Genomic DNA, 19,389 nt, shown 5'->3' on the forward strand with positions numbered 1-19,389 from the left:
AACACAGGAGCTCCCGACAAACCGTACTCAGTGTCGCAAAAGTAGCAGAAGTCGCGACTTCTGATGCAAGTCGGTTGAATCTTACAATACCCTCCTACGTCCATGTCCGATACTTTTTTATCTCTGCCAAAGGATGATGAATGATGAAGATGATTTCGCTCGTGTTCGGTGCCACGCTAGTGCTTCTAAGACAGTTAGCGTGGGTCGTATTTTCTCGCACGGTGAAAATGGTATAATCCAAAACCTCGCTGTAACTGCTTCGAATGAATTTGTCGGCGTGGTACACCGATTTCGGCACCGCCGTCGTGCCTGCGCACGTCGCGGCGGCGTACTCGTAATCGAGCTCGCCCGTCAGTGTTATGTTCCGGTTGCGGAGGCAGTGCCAGTTGGTTAGGAAGCGGCCGTCGTCGCTGGCTTTAAACGCCGTGCAGAATCTCGCGCTTCCGTTGTTGACAAATCGCAGTCGGAATACGGAAGGACCGAGCTCGAAGACTTTGGAAGGGTTTCGTAGCAAGCGATGTTTTTCCAGTCTTTTTGACCGCAAATGACTTCTGGCTTCTGGGGTTGTTCTGCATTTGGTAGCAGTCGGCGTAGTGAAGATATTGAAGAGTGAAGTGAGAGTGATCGCTCTTCGTGTGTGACTCTATGACCATTTGTTTGGCCCAAATGCGACGGCTGTTGACTTGTCCGTAGTCGTGTAATCCTTTGCCTTCGTAGCGTTCGACTCCGACTCGATTTCCACGGCTGTCGATCCCGTAGATGACGACGTGATCTCCCGGCGCCATGTCGAACGGTTTGAGATGGACGCACGCCGAGCGACATTCTTCCTTTGCGATATCGAAGCGCCAGATTTTCAAACCGTGTTGCTGCTCGTGAGCAGGATGGGAGCTGTCGATGTCGACCATCTTGACGACAGACTCATAATCGGGATACCCGTCACGCGCTAAACAAACAATTAAGACATTATGATTGACAGACACACTGAGTAACGTTCCTAGTAGATTGGTTTGAAAATCCTATTAGTAGTAGTCATAAATAGGCTAGGTGTGTGACAATTTACATCAACTGAAAAAAAGTTAGTAAAGCTAAAAGGGTTGGGTGGTTGGTGGTAATGGTTTCTCTGACCAATTAAACACTAAGGTATACTAAGCATATTTTTGGATTTGGAAATGCCGGGTGTGATTTGAAGTTGTACGGTTACCGTTTGCAGCTTATTGTGTACCTTCTTGTGTAAAAGTGTCATCTTGTATGTACATTCTCATTTTCATCTGGGAAAGAGAAAGCAACCTGCTCATCCAGCATGCTATCTTACATATGTCTTTAACCCCTAGGAAAACTACCATATACCATTTGTACCGCATCATTTACACTCTACGGATGTCAATTAGTCAACAAAGCACACAAACAATTTGCCTTCGGGGTACAAATTTATAGGTAGTAGCAGCTACACTCAGTCTGCAGTACAGGGTACACACTGTACATGTATGACTCAGGTATTGTGATACATAGCACAACAAGTAATTTCTATTAGCTGTGCAGTCTTGCTATAGACTTACTATAGATCAAAGTGGTGCATTCGACCGGAAATCCTCTGGAGGGAATGATTGCACGAGGTGGCCTCATGCAGCTATCAGCACTCGCAACGTATGCATTGCATGCATGCAGACATAATGAAATTCTCTTGACACATGCGAACTGTAAGTTATACAATGTTTTCTAGACCTAGACTGAGTCTGTGTACTGCATGGTCTTTTAGCGTATATACTCTATAGATAGCAGACGCATGCATTCATACCGTCCATTGGCAAGTGCTTTGTTTGAGTTGTCGTCAGTGCGTTACACCCAGACAGTACGAGCAAGAGAGCAACAGTCTGCAACATCATGCAGTGAAGATGAGCAAGTGATCCCAGTGCTGCTAGAACTCGACTGAAATTAACGGAACGAGACCTAAATTATTATGCAGAGACAACTATAACATGAAACCTTTTCAAAGCAACTAGAACACGCACGCATTGGTTGTAAACTGCATCATATTAAATGTTCTTATCCCTATATTCCAATAATATGATGCTCTTATTCTCTGTTGGTTTTAGATTAAATGTTGAGGTAACACAGCCTAATTGCTGACATCTACTACTACTAAAAATTTTTTAGTGGCGTTGTGTCTGCTCTAGAAGACGAGACACAAACAGACGTCCAAGTTGAAAACGACTGTGTGGGTACAATTGCAAGCACTATAGAGGCTGCAGCAAAACTTGTTTGTCATATTACTTTATGCCAGTTCTACAGATTCGCATACTTGCAGGTTTCAAAGTTGTGTATAGAAGGTCACACCTACTAATGATGGGTTTTCGGCCCACACTTGCCTATATACTCTGGTATTTGATCCCTATTACATGAGAAACCAACTGAATGCATTATCTCGAGGAAGCTTCTTGTCGCCGACAGGAGCAGAGCCGGAGGCATTTGGCAGTAACTTTTGTCTTGGTCTACATACAGAAACGACTAAAATCTGCTTGAAAATTACGATTCAGAGCGACTGTGGAATCTACCATGGGTAGTAGGGTGTAGCTGAGTGCTTGCCTACAAAAGGATGCCTTGTTGTCACAAGAGGCAATAGAAGTCGTGTTTTCCACAACTTACGCATATATTCAATGATCCACTGAAGCGTGCAATGAAAGTGTTTCAGCTGTTGAAATGTTTGCTTCATGCTCCTGTGCATGTAAGAAAGTGCGGCAAACATAAACGTATGTAGCAAGATGCATAGGCAAACTGCATCGAGTTCGTACGTGGAAGAGATGGAGAGTCATTGCTAGATGTAGACAATCTGCTGGACGACATATTGTCTAGCAGATGGTTAGTGGGCTTGGTCCCAACATTGCCGCGTTCCCAGACTCTCTCGCGCTAGTCTTGTCCGATCACCGTATGAAATTCCTAGTCTTGTTGGAATGTTCATACGGGCGCCGGACAAGACTAGCGCGAGAGACTCTGGAGACGAGGCTAATAGTCCCAACACTGGATCAGAAGATTCCTCGTCTGACACGGAAAGAGCGACAAATGAGACTTCAAGAAGCACTAGAGTTCGAGACAGAAGTTTATATCTAACATAACTACAACCTCTCAGTGTAATGTGTTTGGAAGCTAAATTATTAAATGCTACCGATTAGACACAGTCACTTCCTGTATGCAAATATCGGTATATTTCACACAATAACAATAATATCTATTTAGCATACATTGCAAATGTTAAAACATTCTAGCAAATGTCACAACTCTTACTATTCAAATATTATTTACAAACGAAAGCTTCCAAAAAGAACCATTAATAACAATGATAATAATATGAACGTCTTTGAGATAATTCATCCAGTCATTTTATTACTGGCAGTGACACACTGTCGTATTGAGAAATTTGAAAGTAAAGGTCGACATCACATTCTGTTTACTCCAATACGCAACCTTAACACTCTCTTTTTCAAATTCGATCTTGCCGTTTTCTCCGTGAATTCGTTCGGGAACACAGCACGGAGACATCTCCTCACAGTTTGTGCCCTTGTCCTCGCAACTTTTCACCAAATTTCGCATTTGCAGCGCATAGTCGTTTTTGATCACGTGTCCTTTTGTCTTCAAGTTGTGTTGAAGGCATCGACCTGAGCAGTAGGAGATGGTAAAGCTTATGTCGTGAATACTGCTAAATTTTCGTCAAGCGATATAGTAGAGTTTTTGTCTTGTAAGCTGGCCATTTCGTCGTCAAACGAGACGGTCGAGTCAATGTCGCCACTGTCGAGTATCAATCTGGTCCAGTTGACATCTTTTGTCGAAAACGTTGTCTGTCTCAATTCGCATCCTTCAGGAATCGCCGTCGCATCTGCTGTGGAAGCTTCAGGCGTTAGGGAAGAGCGCAGAGGACTTCCAACCCCGTGGATCGAGAGTTCAAGAAGCAAAATAGAAACAGAGACAAAACGGACCGCACTAGCCATCTACGAATTAGCAGAAAGAATCTCCAACTTATCTCGCTGTTGAACCTAGACAAACTGGCATTGATTTAGCTCTATATATACCATTGACATGCCCTCTCCATGTGGATATTCCGTACAAGCACATTTGATGCAATCGTCTAGCACTTCAATTATAATTCGACAGCAAGGAAGATCCTTCCACCGATTCGACACGTCGTGCCACATGCGACAGAATAAACTACATCCTGTATATCCTCGATCTTCAAAAAGACGTGGACTCGATTTTCTAATTAACGCGCTTATTATTTCGTTGGTACGGTAGCTGTGCGGATGATAGTGTCGCCAATAAACACATATACCTCTAACACCTACTCAAGAAGACAGCTCGGTTGCCATCAAACGGTACAGGGTTTCCGTTGTTATCCTAGAAATAAGACTGCAGGCTAACACGAAGTAGTTTGAGATAAAAAATTACAAATTTAGAAATTATAATAAATAAATTGAGTGAATGCGTTTTTTTGTTTAGTAAATTTCTTTCGTACTGATAGTCAGTTCACGCATGTGACTGTCTCGTGCTGGAAGAACTGATCGAGCGTGCAGTCTGCTGTTTGCGATGTGACAGACGGAATCATAAGACGTGAATATACGGAAGGCATCGATTAGTTCTAGATAAGCCACGTGAACGTCTGATTTCCCAAACGGAATGGGAGGTAACATGATGTCTGGTCGTCTAAAACGCAACAAATAGTAAGACAGTGTTTACATTGTAATGACTTACACGTAACGGTTATTACGATTTGCGATTATTTAAAGAATTGGTACTGTGGACGGTACACGATCTAGCTAAAATGTACCCGCATATCAACAATTAGAGGGTTGCACGTGTCTCTTAATTCTTACATGTCAACAGACATACCATTGTCTCTTGCCTCTGACTGTGTATGAGTTGTTTATACACTAGCTGTTTGTCTGGCTCTTGTCGGACCTAACAGTCGTAGGTCACAGTTGTAGCCAACGCATAGACAGGTTGGTGGACACGGAATAGCGACGTGCACGAGACTGGTAAAGACACTTAGCTGCTTCATCACACAGCAAGCAGACTCGACTAGTCTAGCTAGGTATTGTATACGTCGTTTCCGGATTCTGCTCTCTAACCCGGATTGTCTCCTGACAGACAATTTCTCTAGCACCATTACATGAAGACAAACATTGTCATACAACATGCATAGAGGTTTATATGTGTCTAGAATAGCTAGGGTCCAGTATTTATTTTATCAATGAAGCTGTTCTTGCTGCAATGCACCCTCTTACTGTCGGACCCATATGAGAGGGGTTTTGAAGTTTCTGTAGACAAATCTTCTTTACGACTTTTTCAAGTCACAGAAGTGTGATTCATTGCTACAGCGATTAGTGAGCCTCGGAAAACTACAATTGAAATACAGGTGTATAAAAGCGTAAAGCTTTTGTTTATGCTTCCTTACTCAAAATTATTTGCAGGCAGATGTAATATGCAAAATAGTCTATAAAACGCAATAATGCATTTCAGTAAAGGTAGTGAACAACAGACTGTATTGATGCTGTAGTTGTCTAAAGGTGTGTGTGTGTGTGTGTGTGTGTGTGTGTGTGTGTGTGTGTGTGTGTGTGTGTGTGTGTGTGTGTGTGTGTGTGTGTGTGTGTGTGTGTGTGTGTGTGTGTGTGTGTGTGTGTGATGGTAAGTAAATTTTATTGGAAAGGATCTAGTTTGAGATAATAGGCATAATGTTTGGCGGGTCTAGCTGACTGCTTTCCGCTAACTATGACGTCGTGAGTAAATGTCAGTAGTTGGGAGTGTTTTCAGTATGTACCAATGTGTGCATGGTGTTGGTGATAATTGCAAGTGGTGACACTTGCGTGACACCTTTGCAGCGTGTTCGTTTGACATTACTATAGCTGGTCATGTAGAGAGAAACGAAACAACAATGTTATTTTGATTCGATTGCCTCCATGCGTCTTGCCGCAATTGACCTTTTGGCCAGTAGTCTGCTAGGATCAGCTTGCATGAACATTGTCTGGGATTCACGTTTCCTAAACTCGTCACTCACCAATTTCACCGCCCGTCTTCGCGGTTCAAGATGGCTATATATTTGAAAACGACTTTTTTGCGTATGCTAAACTGGTTTCTCTATATTGCGTTAAACTTGTCCTGGGGTTTTGGAGTCAACTTACTGATTTGCAGGTCCGGATCAAAGAGTTGAAGAACAGGTGCATTAGAAACCGTCATTTTTAGTTAATATCCGGTGTGCGTGTTTAATTGGCTTATCATGTCAAAATCACTTCTCTGCGAGGAAGGTTTCGTAGTGGTTGAGCTTTGTTTGCTAGGTTGGGTAGAACTTTTGTAAGGTAAGTATGTCACTAGACCCAATGTAAGCAACACTCCAACCTTATTGTAAGGAGTGGGAAATTTTTGAATTGCTTCCACCTCAGCAGAATCTGGTTTGATGCCGTCAACACTCAATGTGTTTCCTGAATACTTGAGTTCCTGTTTCATGAATTGGAATTTTGTAGGTTGAGACTGATTTGTCGGCATCTTGGCAAAACATAATTGGCGAAGTCGTGTGTCATGCTGCTTTGTGGATGCGCCAACAAGTATAATGTCCACTCGTAGACATAGACACCTGTAATATCCATAAATGCTTCAAGGATTGTCTTGTAAAATATCTCTAGTGCTGATCATATCCCAAATGGAAATCGTAGGTAACGGTAACCACTAAATTAAAGGCGTCGCTATGGTAATAAAGTAGCTACTCTGTTTGTGCAACGCTATAGTTGGAGAAATTCACTAGTGGCATCCAACGTGGTGTATTGCTTGGAGACGGCTGAAGATCTAAATTTATATATATATATATATATATATATATATATATATATATATATATATATATATATATATATATACACATATTCTCTTCTTGTTAGTGACTGTTTTTGAGACAAGTACAATATGTGAATCAGCCATTCTGTGAATTTGACTTTACAAAAGCTGCTGTTAATTAACGCGATAAAAATTGGTGTCGCACGCGCACTCGCGTCGTTACAAACAGCCATCTTGAGCGACGGAGAAACGCGAAAAATGGGTGGGTGACAAGTTTGGATCCGAAACGTGAATTCTATACGATTTTTATGCAAGCTGATCTTATCGGACTCCTGATCAAAACGATAATTGGGACTAGACGTAAAGGCATTCGAATCAAACAAAATTTTCTTTCTCTCCATGCACACGACAAGTTAGCAAGATCAAACTAACAAGCTGCAAGGGTGTCACACACGTGCCATCACTTCTCAGAAACGCCACGTTGGTGTACATACTGAAGACACTCCCATTACTGACGTTTACTCACGACGTCAAAGTTGGCGGAAGCAATCATTCTCAAGTAAATGCGCCTAACACTATCTCGTCAGGGTCTGCTCTTGAGAACTAAAGTTTCCCATGAAATTGACATATTAAGTAATCTTGAAACAACTATACAGCATTACTAGAGTCCCTGTTGTTTACCAAGATTACAGAAATGCATTAATTCATACGTTTTATAAACTTTTTTACATATTATATCCGTCTGCAAATAACTTTGAGTCAGCAAGCAAAAAGAAAAGCTATATATACATATATGCGTTTATATATATATATATAAACGTTTATATATATATGCGTTTGAAAGATAGACATGTACAATGTATAGTTTTCCGAGGTTTGCTGAACACCGTTGCAATCTCTCACACTTCGATCAAGAGTCGGAAAGAAAGTTTAGTGTATCGAAATGTCAGAAACCCTCTTCTCAGGGTATGTCAGCATTTATAGGAGCGTGCATTGCAGCAAGAACAGCTTCATCATCACAGAATTACTATACTGCGCGGACCCTAGCTATTATGGAGACATGTGAGCCTCCATGCATGGTGTATGACGAAGTTGTCTTCATGCAAGTGATGGTGTAATAGAGATTGTCTGTCATGCAGCAGAGCAGAATCCGGAAACTCCGTATGAAGTACCTAGCTAGACTAGCCGAGTCTGCTTGCTGTGTGATGAAGCAGCTCGGTGTTTTCACCAGTCTCGTGCACGTCGCCATACCGTGTCCACCAACAAGGCCATCCGTTGGCTACAAATGTCTAGCGACCTACGACTGTTAAGTCTGAGAAGAGCCAGACAAACAGCTAATGTGCAAACAACTCATGGACTTGCAGAGGCAGGAGACAATGGCACATGTCTGTTGACGTGCTTGTAAGAATTACGAGACAAGTGTAACCATCTACTTTGATTGACAGATGCATATTAGCTAGATAGTACGTGTACTGTCCACAGTACCAATTCTTTAAGTAATTGCAAATCGTGACCGTTGCGTGTAAGTCATTTACGTTATCAACACTGTCTTACTAATTGTTGCGTTTTCTAGACGACCAGACGTCCAGAGATCATGTTACCTCCGATTCCGTCTGGAAAATCAGACGTTCACATGGCCTATCTATAGAACGAATCGACGCCTTCTTTTCATTCTCATCTCACGATTCCGTCTGTCACATTGCGAATCGCAGACTGCACGCTCGATCAGTGCGTCCAGCACGGAAGAATCAGGCATGCTGAACTATTAATATGAAAGAAATTTACTAAACAAAAAAACGCATTCATTCAATTCATTAATTCTAACTTTTTATTTTTTGCAGATTTGTTCATCTCAAACTACCTCGTGTTAGCCTGCAGTCTCATTCTTGGATGACAACGGAAACCGTGTACCGTTTGATGACAACCGCACTGCCTTTTTGAGGTGTTAGGTATACACATGTTGGCGACACCGTCATCCGCACATCTACCGTACCATACCAACAAAATAATAAGCGCCCTCATTATAAAATTGTGTCCACGTCTTTCTGAAAATCCGGCGTTTAAAGGATGTAGTTTATCCTTTGGCACGACGGGTCGCAAGGATCTTCCTTGCTGTCGAATTGTAAGTAAAGTGCTGGATGATTGTATCAAATGTGCTTATATGGAATATCCACATAGAGTGGGCATGAAAACAGTATATATATATATATATATATATATATATATATATATATATGTTTATATATATATATATATATATATATATATATATATATTAAATATATTCTTCTTCTATGCAAACTAACCCAAACTTCCCCAGACTACCCCAAACTACCCTACCCACCCAGTCCCTAACATAACTACATTACAGTAACAAAAAAATCCCACAAGTCATCAAAGTCCTGGTTCAGCCTACTGTATATAATAGCTTGGCATTATACTGCCACAGTCTCACGGACAACCGTTCCATCAAATTTGAGTATGTCTGAGAGAAAGGTATGCTGTTCATTGATGAAGCTTTTGAGGCCATGGTCTTCATCGTCTCTAGACTTGAGGGAGACCAGTGCAGTGGCGGATCTAGGGTAGGGGTTGTGGGGGTTGCAACCCCCCTTTTTGTTGGCCTCGGAGTTAAGGCACAAGGTCTTGAAGCCGCATTGCGCTCATTTCCAGTATCTAATAATTATAAAGCGCATTCTTGACGAAGTGAGACATCTGGCAGCGAAACTCCAGACTCGTGACCAGGATATCTTTGTTGCGTAGGGAATGGTTCAATCAGTACGTAACTGAAAGAATGAAGGCAACAAGGTAGGATATACACAACCTCTTTGACATCTGGTATCAAGAAATTCTGCGACTCGCAGACAGGATTGTATCCGTTGAATCTGTTCCAAGAAAAACGAACTTACAGCGAAGCCGGAGCAATACATGCACCTACTAGTAGTCGGAGTCCGATTAAGCACTACAAACGATCCGTTGCGATACCCCTCCTAGACCTCCTGCTTCTTCAGATGCGCGAACAATCTAATGGTGAGCAAGATAATGTTCGAGCATTGTTGTGTCTAGTGTTTATCCTTTTGGTTCGTTCCGACGTTGATCCAATGGAAAGCAGATCTTCCACTCCCGAAGTCTCTACAAGGTGAAGTGAGAAGGTGGGAGGCAGTATGCCAAAGCAAATACCAGGAAATGCAAGAAGCAAGGAAAAGAGAACAAGAGTGCAAAAAGGCCATACCAAACAATCAATTAAGTTAACCTTCTCCAGAATCTCCTGGCCTTGGGAGCCTGTGACTCTCTGTTGTACCCGAATGTTCATCGTCTGCTATTGACAGCATGTACACTGCCTATCACAAGTGCAGAAGCAGAGAGGTCATTTTTTCTACTGAGAAACTGAAGACCTTGGCAAGGTCTACCATGGCAGAAGAGCGTCTTGCACACCTATCAGTTATCGACAAAGACCGGGTACCAGCAGACGAAGTTTGTACAAAATCATCGACAGAAATTGTTCATACAGTCTTTGTTTGAAAGAGACATAGTTGACCGTAGTTTACTTCAGATTTATTTAGCAGTAGTCTATGCATGATGCAGTTAGATTCTGTTAGACAGTTTTGATGAGTTAGGGAGTTTATAACATGACACATAATCAGCGCCTGATCCAGCAATTTTGAAAGAGGGGGTTCATCGTGCAGCAGTTATTTATAGCATTACTAAGTTTCTCTTTTCTAATAAAATTATATAAAATTATTGAACCACGCCTATTGGAAAAGAGGGGGTTGCAACCCCCTGAACCGCCTTCTGGATCCGGCCCTGCACATTGCTAGAGATTTGTTGCCATAGTTGTTGCCATTTACTTTAGCTAAGCTGTAAGAAGCCTGGGCCATTTGCACCTCTAGCAACACAAATGCGTTGACTAAAGTAGACGTGGTCTATCTAAATTTGCAACCCCCTCTCTTCAAAAATCCTGGATCCGCGCCTGCAGTGTCCTAAAGTTTCTACAATGAGCGTTAGCAATGATCACCTGCTTGCGTAACCACCCTGTCATGCTTTTCGTCTTTCTCTATTTCACCAGCTTCTGCTGCGGCACCTGGTTTTATGGCTGGTTTGGAGACATAGGATGGTTGCATACAATTCCTCACTGACACATCAAAGAATGCGGGACGGCCCTTCAGGAAATCTGGGTAAAACACATCACCAGGTCGATTATTGCTTTCCCCTCCGCACTTTTGTTCCCGTTTGGAATCTCTGTTATCAACAAGCAGTGCATGCCAGATAACCTCGCTGATTGCGTTATGCGTTTTATGCGAAGAGGTTCATGCCCACAGTCAAGGACATGGTCACCAAAGCAATCCATGACATGTCCGCATGGACATCTTGCTGCTTGTTGACTGTCCGGAAAGATAGAGATTCCAAGCCAGTATCTACATGCTAAAATATATTCATGCCGAAGCATGGCCAGGCCGAGCTTTGGGTTAGCGATTGCCCTTAACCACGCTCCTGCATGAGGTGTAGAGATGGTATTAATACGTGCTTGATCCAGAAGACTGAAACCCACTTTCAGATTTGACAACAGATGAGAATCAATTGTTCTTGATGGGATTTGACGTTGCGAAGCATTTGTGAGATTGGGCGGCATCGTGTCACTTCCAAGATACTTGGGCAATATGTTCCTAGCGTGGTTCTCACCCGGAATGCAGACATATACATATACATATATATATATATATATATATATATATATATATATATATATATATATATATATATATATATATATAGCTCGGTTCAACCGGGAGATAAGTTGGAGATTCTTTCTGGTAATACATAGATGGCTAGTGCGATCCATTTTGTCTCTGTTTCTACTTTTCTCCTTGAACTCTCGATTCACGGGGTTGGAAGCCCGCTGCGCTCTTCCCTAAAGCCTGAAGCTCCTACAGTAGATGAGACAGCGGTTTCTGAAGGATACGAATTGAGACAGAAAATGTTTCGACAAAAGATGTCAACTGGACTAGATTGATACTCGACAGTCGCGGCATTGACTCGACCGTCTCGTTTGACGAAGAAATAGCCAGCTTGCAAGACAAAAACTCTACTATATCGCTTGACGAAAATTTTAGCAGTACATATGTATTCAAGACACAAGCTTCACCATCTCCTACTGCTCAGGTCAGTGCCTTCAACACAACTTGAAGACAAAAGGGTACGTAATTAAAAACGACTATGCGCTACAAATGCGAAATTTGGTGAAAAGTTGCGAGAACAAGGGCACGAATTGCGAGGAGTTGTATCCGTGATGTGTTCCCAAACGAATTCATGGAGAAAACCGCAAGATCGAATTTGAAAAAGGGAGTGTTAAGGTTGCGTATTGGGGTAATCAGAATGTGATGTCAACCATTACTTTCAAATTTCTCAATACGACGGTGTGTCACTGCCAGTTATGAAATGACTGGAAACAATGGATAAAATTATCTCAAAAAAAGGTAATTATTACTATTATTGTTATTAATGGTTCCTCGTTGGAAGCTTTTGTTTGTAAATAGTATTTGAATATTAAGAGTTGTCACATTTGCTTAAATAGTTTTGAAATTTGCAATGTATGCTAAATAGATATTATTGCTACTGTATGAAATATACCGATACTTGCATACAGGATGTGACTGTGTCTAACAACAAGCATCAGTAACATTTAATAATTTAACTTAAATTTATTAATGATAAAACTAAATTTAAACCTTGCTATTACTTGTGCGTTAGTCAAGCTTTTCTTGCATAATTATTGTGCTACATACACATTTGCTGCTTCTGTGTTTGTCTCTCTAGTAGATATAATACTCAATTAACTGTGATCCTATAGACACAAGGGTGCAAGCAAACTCGGTAACTGTAATAGTGTGCTAAAGCCGTTTATGAAAAAATGGTGTCCCATAAGAAAATTATTTCTTAACAAAATTTCTTAGAGATTTAATGCTGGACAAAATTTCAGAAAGACGTGTTCTTTCTAGGAAATAGTGTTTTCGTGAAGGAAACCATTTCTTTAGGAATATGACCGCTAACCTTATTACTAAACTTAATTGCTAACCCTATATCTAACTTTGACTACTTTCTTTCGGAGCTTGCAGTTGCATTTATCGCGGTTGTTGTCACGTCAATTAATTATATTTGGGCACACACAGATACGCACGCACACACACACACAGATACACACACACACACACACACACACACACACACACACACACACACACACACACACACACACACACACACACACACACACACACACCAGTTTAATGCGCCCCAAGTGACGGTATAATACATAGCACAACTTCTCGTTAGAGGGGAGATGTAGTGTTGTGAATAGTGTTGTGTAAATACACGGATGATTATCCGGGATAGAGGACAAGAAAATAGATAGTACAATCCAATCCGATGGTTTACTGAACAGGGGTTCAGAACAGAGCTCTAGCTATATATGGCTCTGGTATATACGGCTGTGGCACAAGACATTACACCGCCTCGCCCGGCTAGACGCAGCCGCAGTTTGGCGCTGAGTAAATTTATGCATTGACGTTCAGTAGCAACGCATCCGGGACTGCGACAATGCGTCTGTCATGATGGACGGCATGAACACGTAACGAAGCAAATCTTGCACTGCTTTGAGTCACACTTAACTCAAGACGACACTACGTAGATGTTCTGTAGCGAAGACTACGGAGACTGACACAGACGCTAGTGAGCTAGCGTTGTCTGATGACTCAAATCGAGATTGATGGTGTGCGTATTACTATCAGACCCATACTAACCACGTCACAGAAGAACTTCAAACAGCTCAATCATTACAAGACCATTACTTCTCAGAGCAATACGCAACCACAATGTACCATCACGAGAGAGGATGTTAGTCTACTAGGAAGTCGTTGTTTTCTTCTTCATGGCCTGTTAACAGCAGAAGAGTGTCGTTTCTACATCGACAAGACGGAGAGAATTGGCTATTCGAGTCTCGCCAATTTGTTTGAGACTGAATATCGTTCAAATGACGGATTGTTGTCAATTAGTGAAGAGTTGGCTGCCGGAATTTACAGTCGCCTGGAGCCTTACTTGGAGCGTAGAGACATTCTCCGCATTCGACCAGTGGGATTTGGTAATCAGGGCACTTGGAAACCGCGCAGACTTAACGAATGCTTCAAATTTGGAAAATCTGAGTATGAAATGAATCTTGTCTAGTAGATAATTAATTGAATAACATCTTTGTTATTTCTTTTTTGTATAATTTAGATGGCAAATAATTGTGTAACAATTGTGAATTATCTAATGTCACACTTTGTTGGTCAGCATGGGCAATTTTCTGATAAAGTTATTTTTGTACACCTGGTGGACATTTAGTCCCCACTTAGATGGACCATGGGTTCCTCGTGAGGATGAGAGCTCAGTGTACACAGTAGTTATCTATTTGAATGATAACTATGAAGGTGGCAATACAAAATTTTTATCGCCTCCTACTGACCAAGTTGTATACACTGTGACTCCTAAACAAGGTTTAGCATTGGTGTTCAATCATGATACTCTTCATGAAGGAACACAAGTGATCACTGGGACAAAGTATATAATTAGAACAGAGATCATGTTTTATCGTGTTGACACAGATATGATTCCTGACCCTTTGTCTTATAAAAGTGACAAAAGCTATGTCGAGACATTGGCGTTATATGTGAAATCACATGATCTAGAGCAAGGTAAACATCATAGTAGAGTACACATTACTCTGGATCAGTGATCATTGTTATGAATGTAGCTGGTGATACCTCTGGTTTTACCGATAGCTATTTGAAAGCGCTGAAACTTCAAATTGAGGCTCAACAGTCAGTTGGAGCTGATGCAGAAGCACTCGGTACACGGGCTCTTCCTTACGAGTTATATGTTTGTGTGTTCTCATATCTCCAGCCTTCTGATTTGTGCAGATGTATGAGAGTATGAAAGGTATATGAATTTTGTATTTCAGTATTTAGTGATTTGATATGAATAATTGTTAGGATTTGGTACGATGTAGCAATGGATGGACAACTGTGGTCTGATTTGCATCGATTACGATGGCCAATAGGTGTTAGTGTTGAGAAGTTTTTGGATGCAGGTAAACACAAGATGGGTAGAGCAGAAGACACTATAATAATTTATTGTTAAAGAAATGTTCAGGATACACATTTCAAATTTATGTACATAATTTAATTTACTAGTTGTATAAATGATTAGCATGTAATTAAGGCAAATCAAAAATGCCAGTCGGGCAGTGTAATGTATGATATGATTTCTTAATTATTTTGGCACTTTAAGTATAGTTTTCTGTACTAGATGCCAAGTGCATTTACAAAAGATTGGCATGGTTGCTACAAGCAACGAGCCATCAACGCTAAAGAATACAGGGCTGTTGTGTATGATTTGGGGAGTCATTCTGTAAAGTGTGGAATTGTGACTTTGAAAACATGAAAACCCAAGTTCCTTAAACGCGAATCAGTTATTGCAAAGGTAGCTCCTGACCTGCATTATACGGTATTATATGGTATATAACAATATTTGTTATCTGATCATACATAGGTTAATGGCATTTTTGATCTTCATATGATGCGAACAGATTTTGAGCGTTTCTACAGTGGTGCTGAGGCTAGAGTTCAATTTCCTGATCATCTTGTTAGACTCATAGAAAATGGGCGTTTTACCAAATCAGGAATACAGTTTTTATCTGAAATAATGATTCATTTCTACTCTGAATATGCCTTGAAACCAAAATACTATCCAAGTTAGTGATTTATGCGTAGATGCTAATGAGTCTAGTTGTGATATTGGAGCCTGCATTTGGATGGGATGATTCAACAAAGGAAAAGTTGAGCACAAGTTTGATATTTGTGTTTTCTACACCCAGCATTTGCTTCCTGAGTGCAACTGTTGCGACACTGTACAGGTAAAGAAATGTATTTTAACAACGTTAGACAGAGTTGATTCCACTACGGAGTCGTGCGCGCTAGCGGTGCCGTAGCGCGCGTTGTAGCTACGGGCGGAGTTATCCGCGCGAAGTACTCTAAACTTGGGACTGCAGGCGTGTTGCGGTCATTGTAGCAATTGCAAGCGTCAACGCTTCAGAAAAATTTGTTGTCCCTTTGCCCTCCCACCCATATCTCCGCTGGTATTCCAACGTGAAAGTCGGGGGGTCGGAGTCCAGGTCTGACGACCGTCTCCTGCAGCACGGTACGGTTCACGCATGCGCATACTTGGGCTCCGCTCCTCGCGCTGGGGCCAGACTTTCCCTCCGGCAAATTGGCGAAGTTCGTCCGGTGAAAGTATCTGACGGCGCAGTTGCCTGGTGATATATAAGACTATGAAGATCCGACGTAAGATCAGGATTTGCTTCAACTTGTATAACGCGCGTTAGGCTTCGCGGTTTCGGTTGATTGGTGCGCGGCTAATTTGCACCGTCTTGATAAACATAGGTAATACCGTATTCTCAAACATCTAGAGTTATACGACAAGCTACAAGTGCCAAAAATTGGTTTGCAAAAAGGGTGAACGGACGGCACTTTTCGCAATTGACCGGATGTAAGGCGGGAGAAGTCTGGCTCGCGAGACTATCACGATGCTAGTGTCAAGATGGACGGCACACACAAGTAACAAAGCAAATCTTACACTGGTTTTGAGTAACATATTAACTTAGAAAACGCTACATAGATGTTCTGTAGCGACAAGGGCTGACACGGATGATAAGTCAAATCGCACCGTTGATGGTGTGAGTATAATGCCATCAGAGCCATGCTAACCACGTCACAGAAGAACTTCAAGCAGCTCAATCATTGCAAGACCATTACTTCTCAGAGCAATACGCAACGACAGTGTACCATCACGAGAGAGGATGCTAGGAAGTCGTTGTTTCCTTCTTCATGGCCTGTTAACAGCAGAAGAGTGTCGTTTCTACATCGACAAGACGCTATTCGAGTCTCGCCATTTTGTTTGAGACTGAATATCGTTCAAATGACAGACTGTTGTCAATTAGTGAAGAGCTGGCTGCCGGAATATACCGCCGTTTGGAGACTCACTTGGAGCGTATGGAGACGTTCTTCGCATTCGACCAGTGGGACTTGGTAATCAGGGCACTTGAAAACCGCGTAGACGTAAGGAATGCTTCAAATTTGGAAAATATGTGTATGAAATGAATCTTGGCGAATAGACAATTAATTGAATGGCACTCTTTGTTATCTATTGACCTGTTAAAGTTTTGTATAATTTAGATGGCAAATAATTATCTAACAATTTTCAAATGTCACACTTTGTTGGTCAGTGTGGACAATTTGCTGTTAAATTTGTCTCTTTTTGCAGACCTGGTGGGCATTTTAGTCCTCACTCAGATGGACCATGGGTTCCTCGTGAGGATGAGAGCTCAGTGTACACAGTGGTTATCTACTTGAATGATGACTATGAAAGTGGTTACACAATGTCCTATCGCCTGCCACTGGCCAAGTTGTATACACTGTGACTCCTAAGCAAGGTTTAGCATTGGTGTTCAATCATAATACTCTTCAAGAAGGAACACAAGTCATCACTTGGACAAAGTATATCATCAGAACAGAGATCATGTTTTATCGCATTGACACAGAGATGATTCCTGACCCTTTGTCTTACAAAAGTGATGAGAACTATGTTGAGATATTGGCTTTATATGTGAAATCACATGATCTAGAGCAAGGTAGTACTACACATCACAATGATTCAGCTAGTCATCGTTTTTAATAATGTGAATGATTGTAACTGGTGATACCTCTGGTTTTACCGATAGCTATTTGAAAGCGTTGAAACTTCAAATTGAGGCTCAACAGTCAGTTGGAGCTGATGCAGAAGCACTCATTACATGGGCTCTTCCTTACGAGTTATATGTTTATGTGTTCTCATATCTCCAACCTTCTGACTTGTGCAGATGTATGAGAGTATGCAAGGTATTGCAATTTTGTATATCAATGTTTAGTGTTTTGATATGAATAATAATATATAGGACTAGTGTGATGTATCAATGGATGGACTGTGGTTTGATTTGTATCGATTACGATGGCCAATAGGTGTTAATGTGGAGAAGTTTTTGTATGCAGGTAAACACAAGGTGGGTAAAGCAGAAAACACTATAATAATTTATTGTTAAAGAAATGTTCAAGATACACATTTCAAATTTATGCACATAAGTTTGTTAATTGTATGAATGAATGGCATGTAAGGCAAATAAGAAGTGCTAGTCTGGCAGTGAAATGTATGATATGATTTCTTAATTGTCGTGGCACTTCAACTTTATTTCTACTGTACTAGATGCCAAGTGCATTTACAAAGGATTTGCATGGTTGCTACAAGCAACGAGCCATCAACGCTAAGGAATACAGAGCTGTTGTTTATGATTTGGAGAGTCATTCCGTAAAGTGTGGAATTGTGACTTTGAAAACACGAAAGCCCAAGTTCCTTAAACGTGAATCAGTTATTGCAAAGGTAGCTTGTTATCCGCGTCACATAGTATTATGTATAGATATTTAACAGGTTTTGTTTGATCATACATAGGTCAATGGAATTTTTTATCTTTATATGAGGCGAACAAACTTTGAGCGCTTCTACAGTGGTGCCGAGGCTAGAGCTCGATTTCCTGATCATCTTGTTAGACTCATAGAAAATGGGCATTTTACCGAGTCAGGAATAGACTTTTTACCTGAAATTATGATTCATTTCTACTATGAATATACCCTGACATCAAATCACTATCCAAGTTAGTGTGCTAAATGATACGAATGTGTAATGAGTTTGATGCCTACTGAATTTAGTTGTAATATTGGAGCCTGTTGTTGGATGGAATGATTCAACAAAGAAAACGTTGAGCACAAGTTTGATATCTGTGTTTTGTGCACCCAGCATTTGCTTCCTGAGTGCAACTGTTGCAACACTGTACAGGTAAATAAATGTGTTTTATTGAATAAATTTGGCTCAGTGATAGCGCTTGCTTTGCTTTGGTGCTTCGACTAGTCATTGTTTGAGCTGTGGTGTTGTTGTGAATTTGGGACATGAAACGGCGTCTGTACCTGCTGCTCAGGATGGATCCATACTGTCCTCTTACTGCAAGTCTGGATGTTAGCGCTTCTGCAGATAATGTGGCAGAAGCTGTAGGTCAAGTTATTCAATCTGCAAGTAATGGTGATGAGCACACTCGTTCAGTGCTCATGAGCAACGTGGTGTTGGCTGGTAAATATAGATACTGTATTAATATTAATGACATTTAATAAATGGGTTTGGCAGTTAGAAGTTTTAATTGGATATGTACAAACAGAATGAATTAGTCTCGCGTAGCCAGACTCTTTTTCCGTGTCATACTTCCGTGAAAATAGGGTCTGGCGCGGTTGCTTTGAAGTCGTCTTGTTGCTGCTTGTGCAATAGACGGACAACTAGGGACGGGATGAGGATGGCGCTACTCAGTACTTAGTGGCTACTTATCTCTTATCTACACTGGCTGGAATTTCCTTCTTTTCCTCTTCTTGCGAATTGTGTTGTCATGTGAGCGACACAGTCATGTCTCTGCGAATG

At 41.3% G+C, this 19,389-nt stretch overlaps 2 protein-coding genes and 1 long non-coding RNA gene across 3 annotated transcripts; all 3 read left to right on the top strand.

Annotated features, from left to right (window-relative positions):
- The first annotated feature begins 13,412 nt into the window (after positions 1-13,412).
- On the top strand, positions 13,413-14,160 carry LOC134187357 (uncharacterized). Its single transcript, XM_062655477.1, has one exon. The coding sequence runs from the start codon at positions 13,552-13,554 to the stop codon at positions 14,023-14,025; it is 474 nt and encodes a 157-aa protein (XP_062511461.1). The 5' UTR covers positions 13,413-13,551; the 3' UTR covers positions 14,026-14,160.
- Positions 14,161-14,393: 233 nt separating this feature from the next.
- LOC134187358 (uncharacterized) lies at positions 14,394-15,183 on the top strand. Its single transcript, XR_009971081.1, has 4 exons — positions 14,394-14,534; positions 14,594-14,778; positions 14,832-14,929; positions 15,148-15,183. It is a non-coding gene; the product is annotated as an uncharacterized LOC134187358 (long non-coding RNA).
- A 2,030-nt stretch (positions 15,184-17,213) lies between these two features.
- LOC134187330 (uncharacterized) lies at positions 17,214-19,127 on the top strand. Its single transcript, XM_062655442.1, has 7 exons — positions 17,214-17,527; positions 17,618-17,774; positions 17,831-17,935; positions 18,136-18,309; positions 18,379-18,580; positions 18,636-18,762; positions 18,835-19,127. The coding sequence occupies exons 3-7, from the start codon at positions 17,849-17,851 to the stop codon at positions 18,941-18,943; spliced, it is 699 nt and encodes a 232-aa protein (XP_062511426.1). The 5' UTR covers positions 17,214-17,527; positions 17,618-17,774; positions 17,831-17,848; the 3' UTR covers positions 18,944-19,127.
- The last annotated feature ends 262 nt before the right edge of the window (positions 19,128-19,389 follow it).

The sequence above is a fragment of the Corticium candelabrum genome, chromosome 11 (genome assembly GCF_963422355.1).
Source record: "Corticium candelabrum chromosome 11, ooCorCand1.1, whole genome shotgun sequence".
Taxonomy (NCBI): Eukaryota; Metazoa; Porifera; class Homoscleromorpha; order Homosclerophorida; family Plakinidae; genus Corticium; species Corticium candelabrum.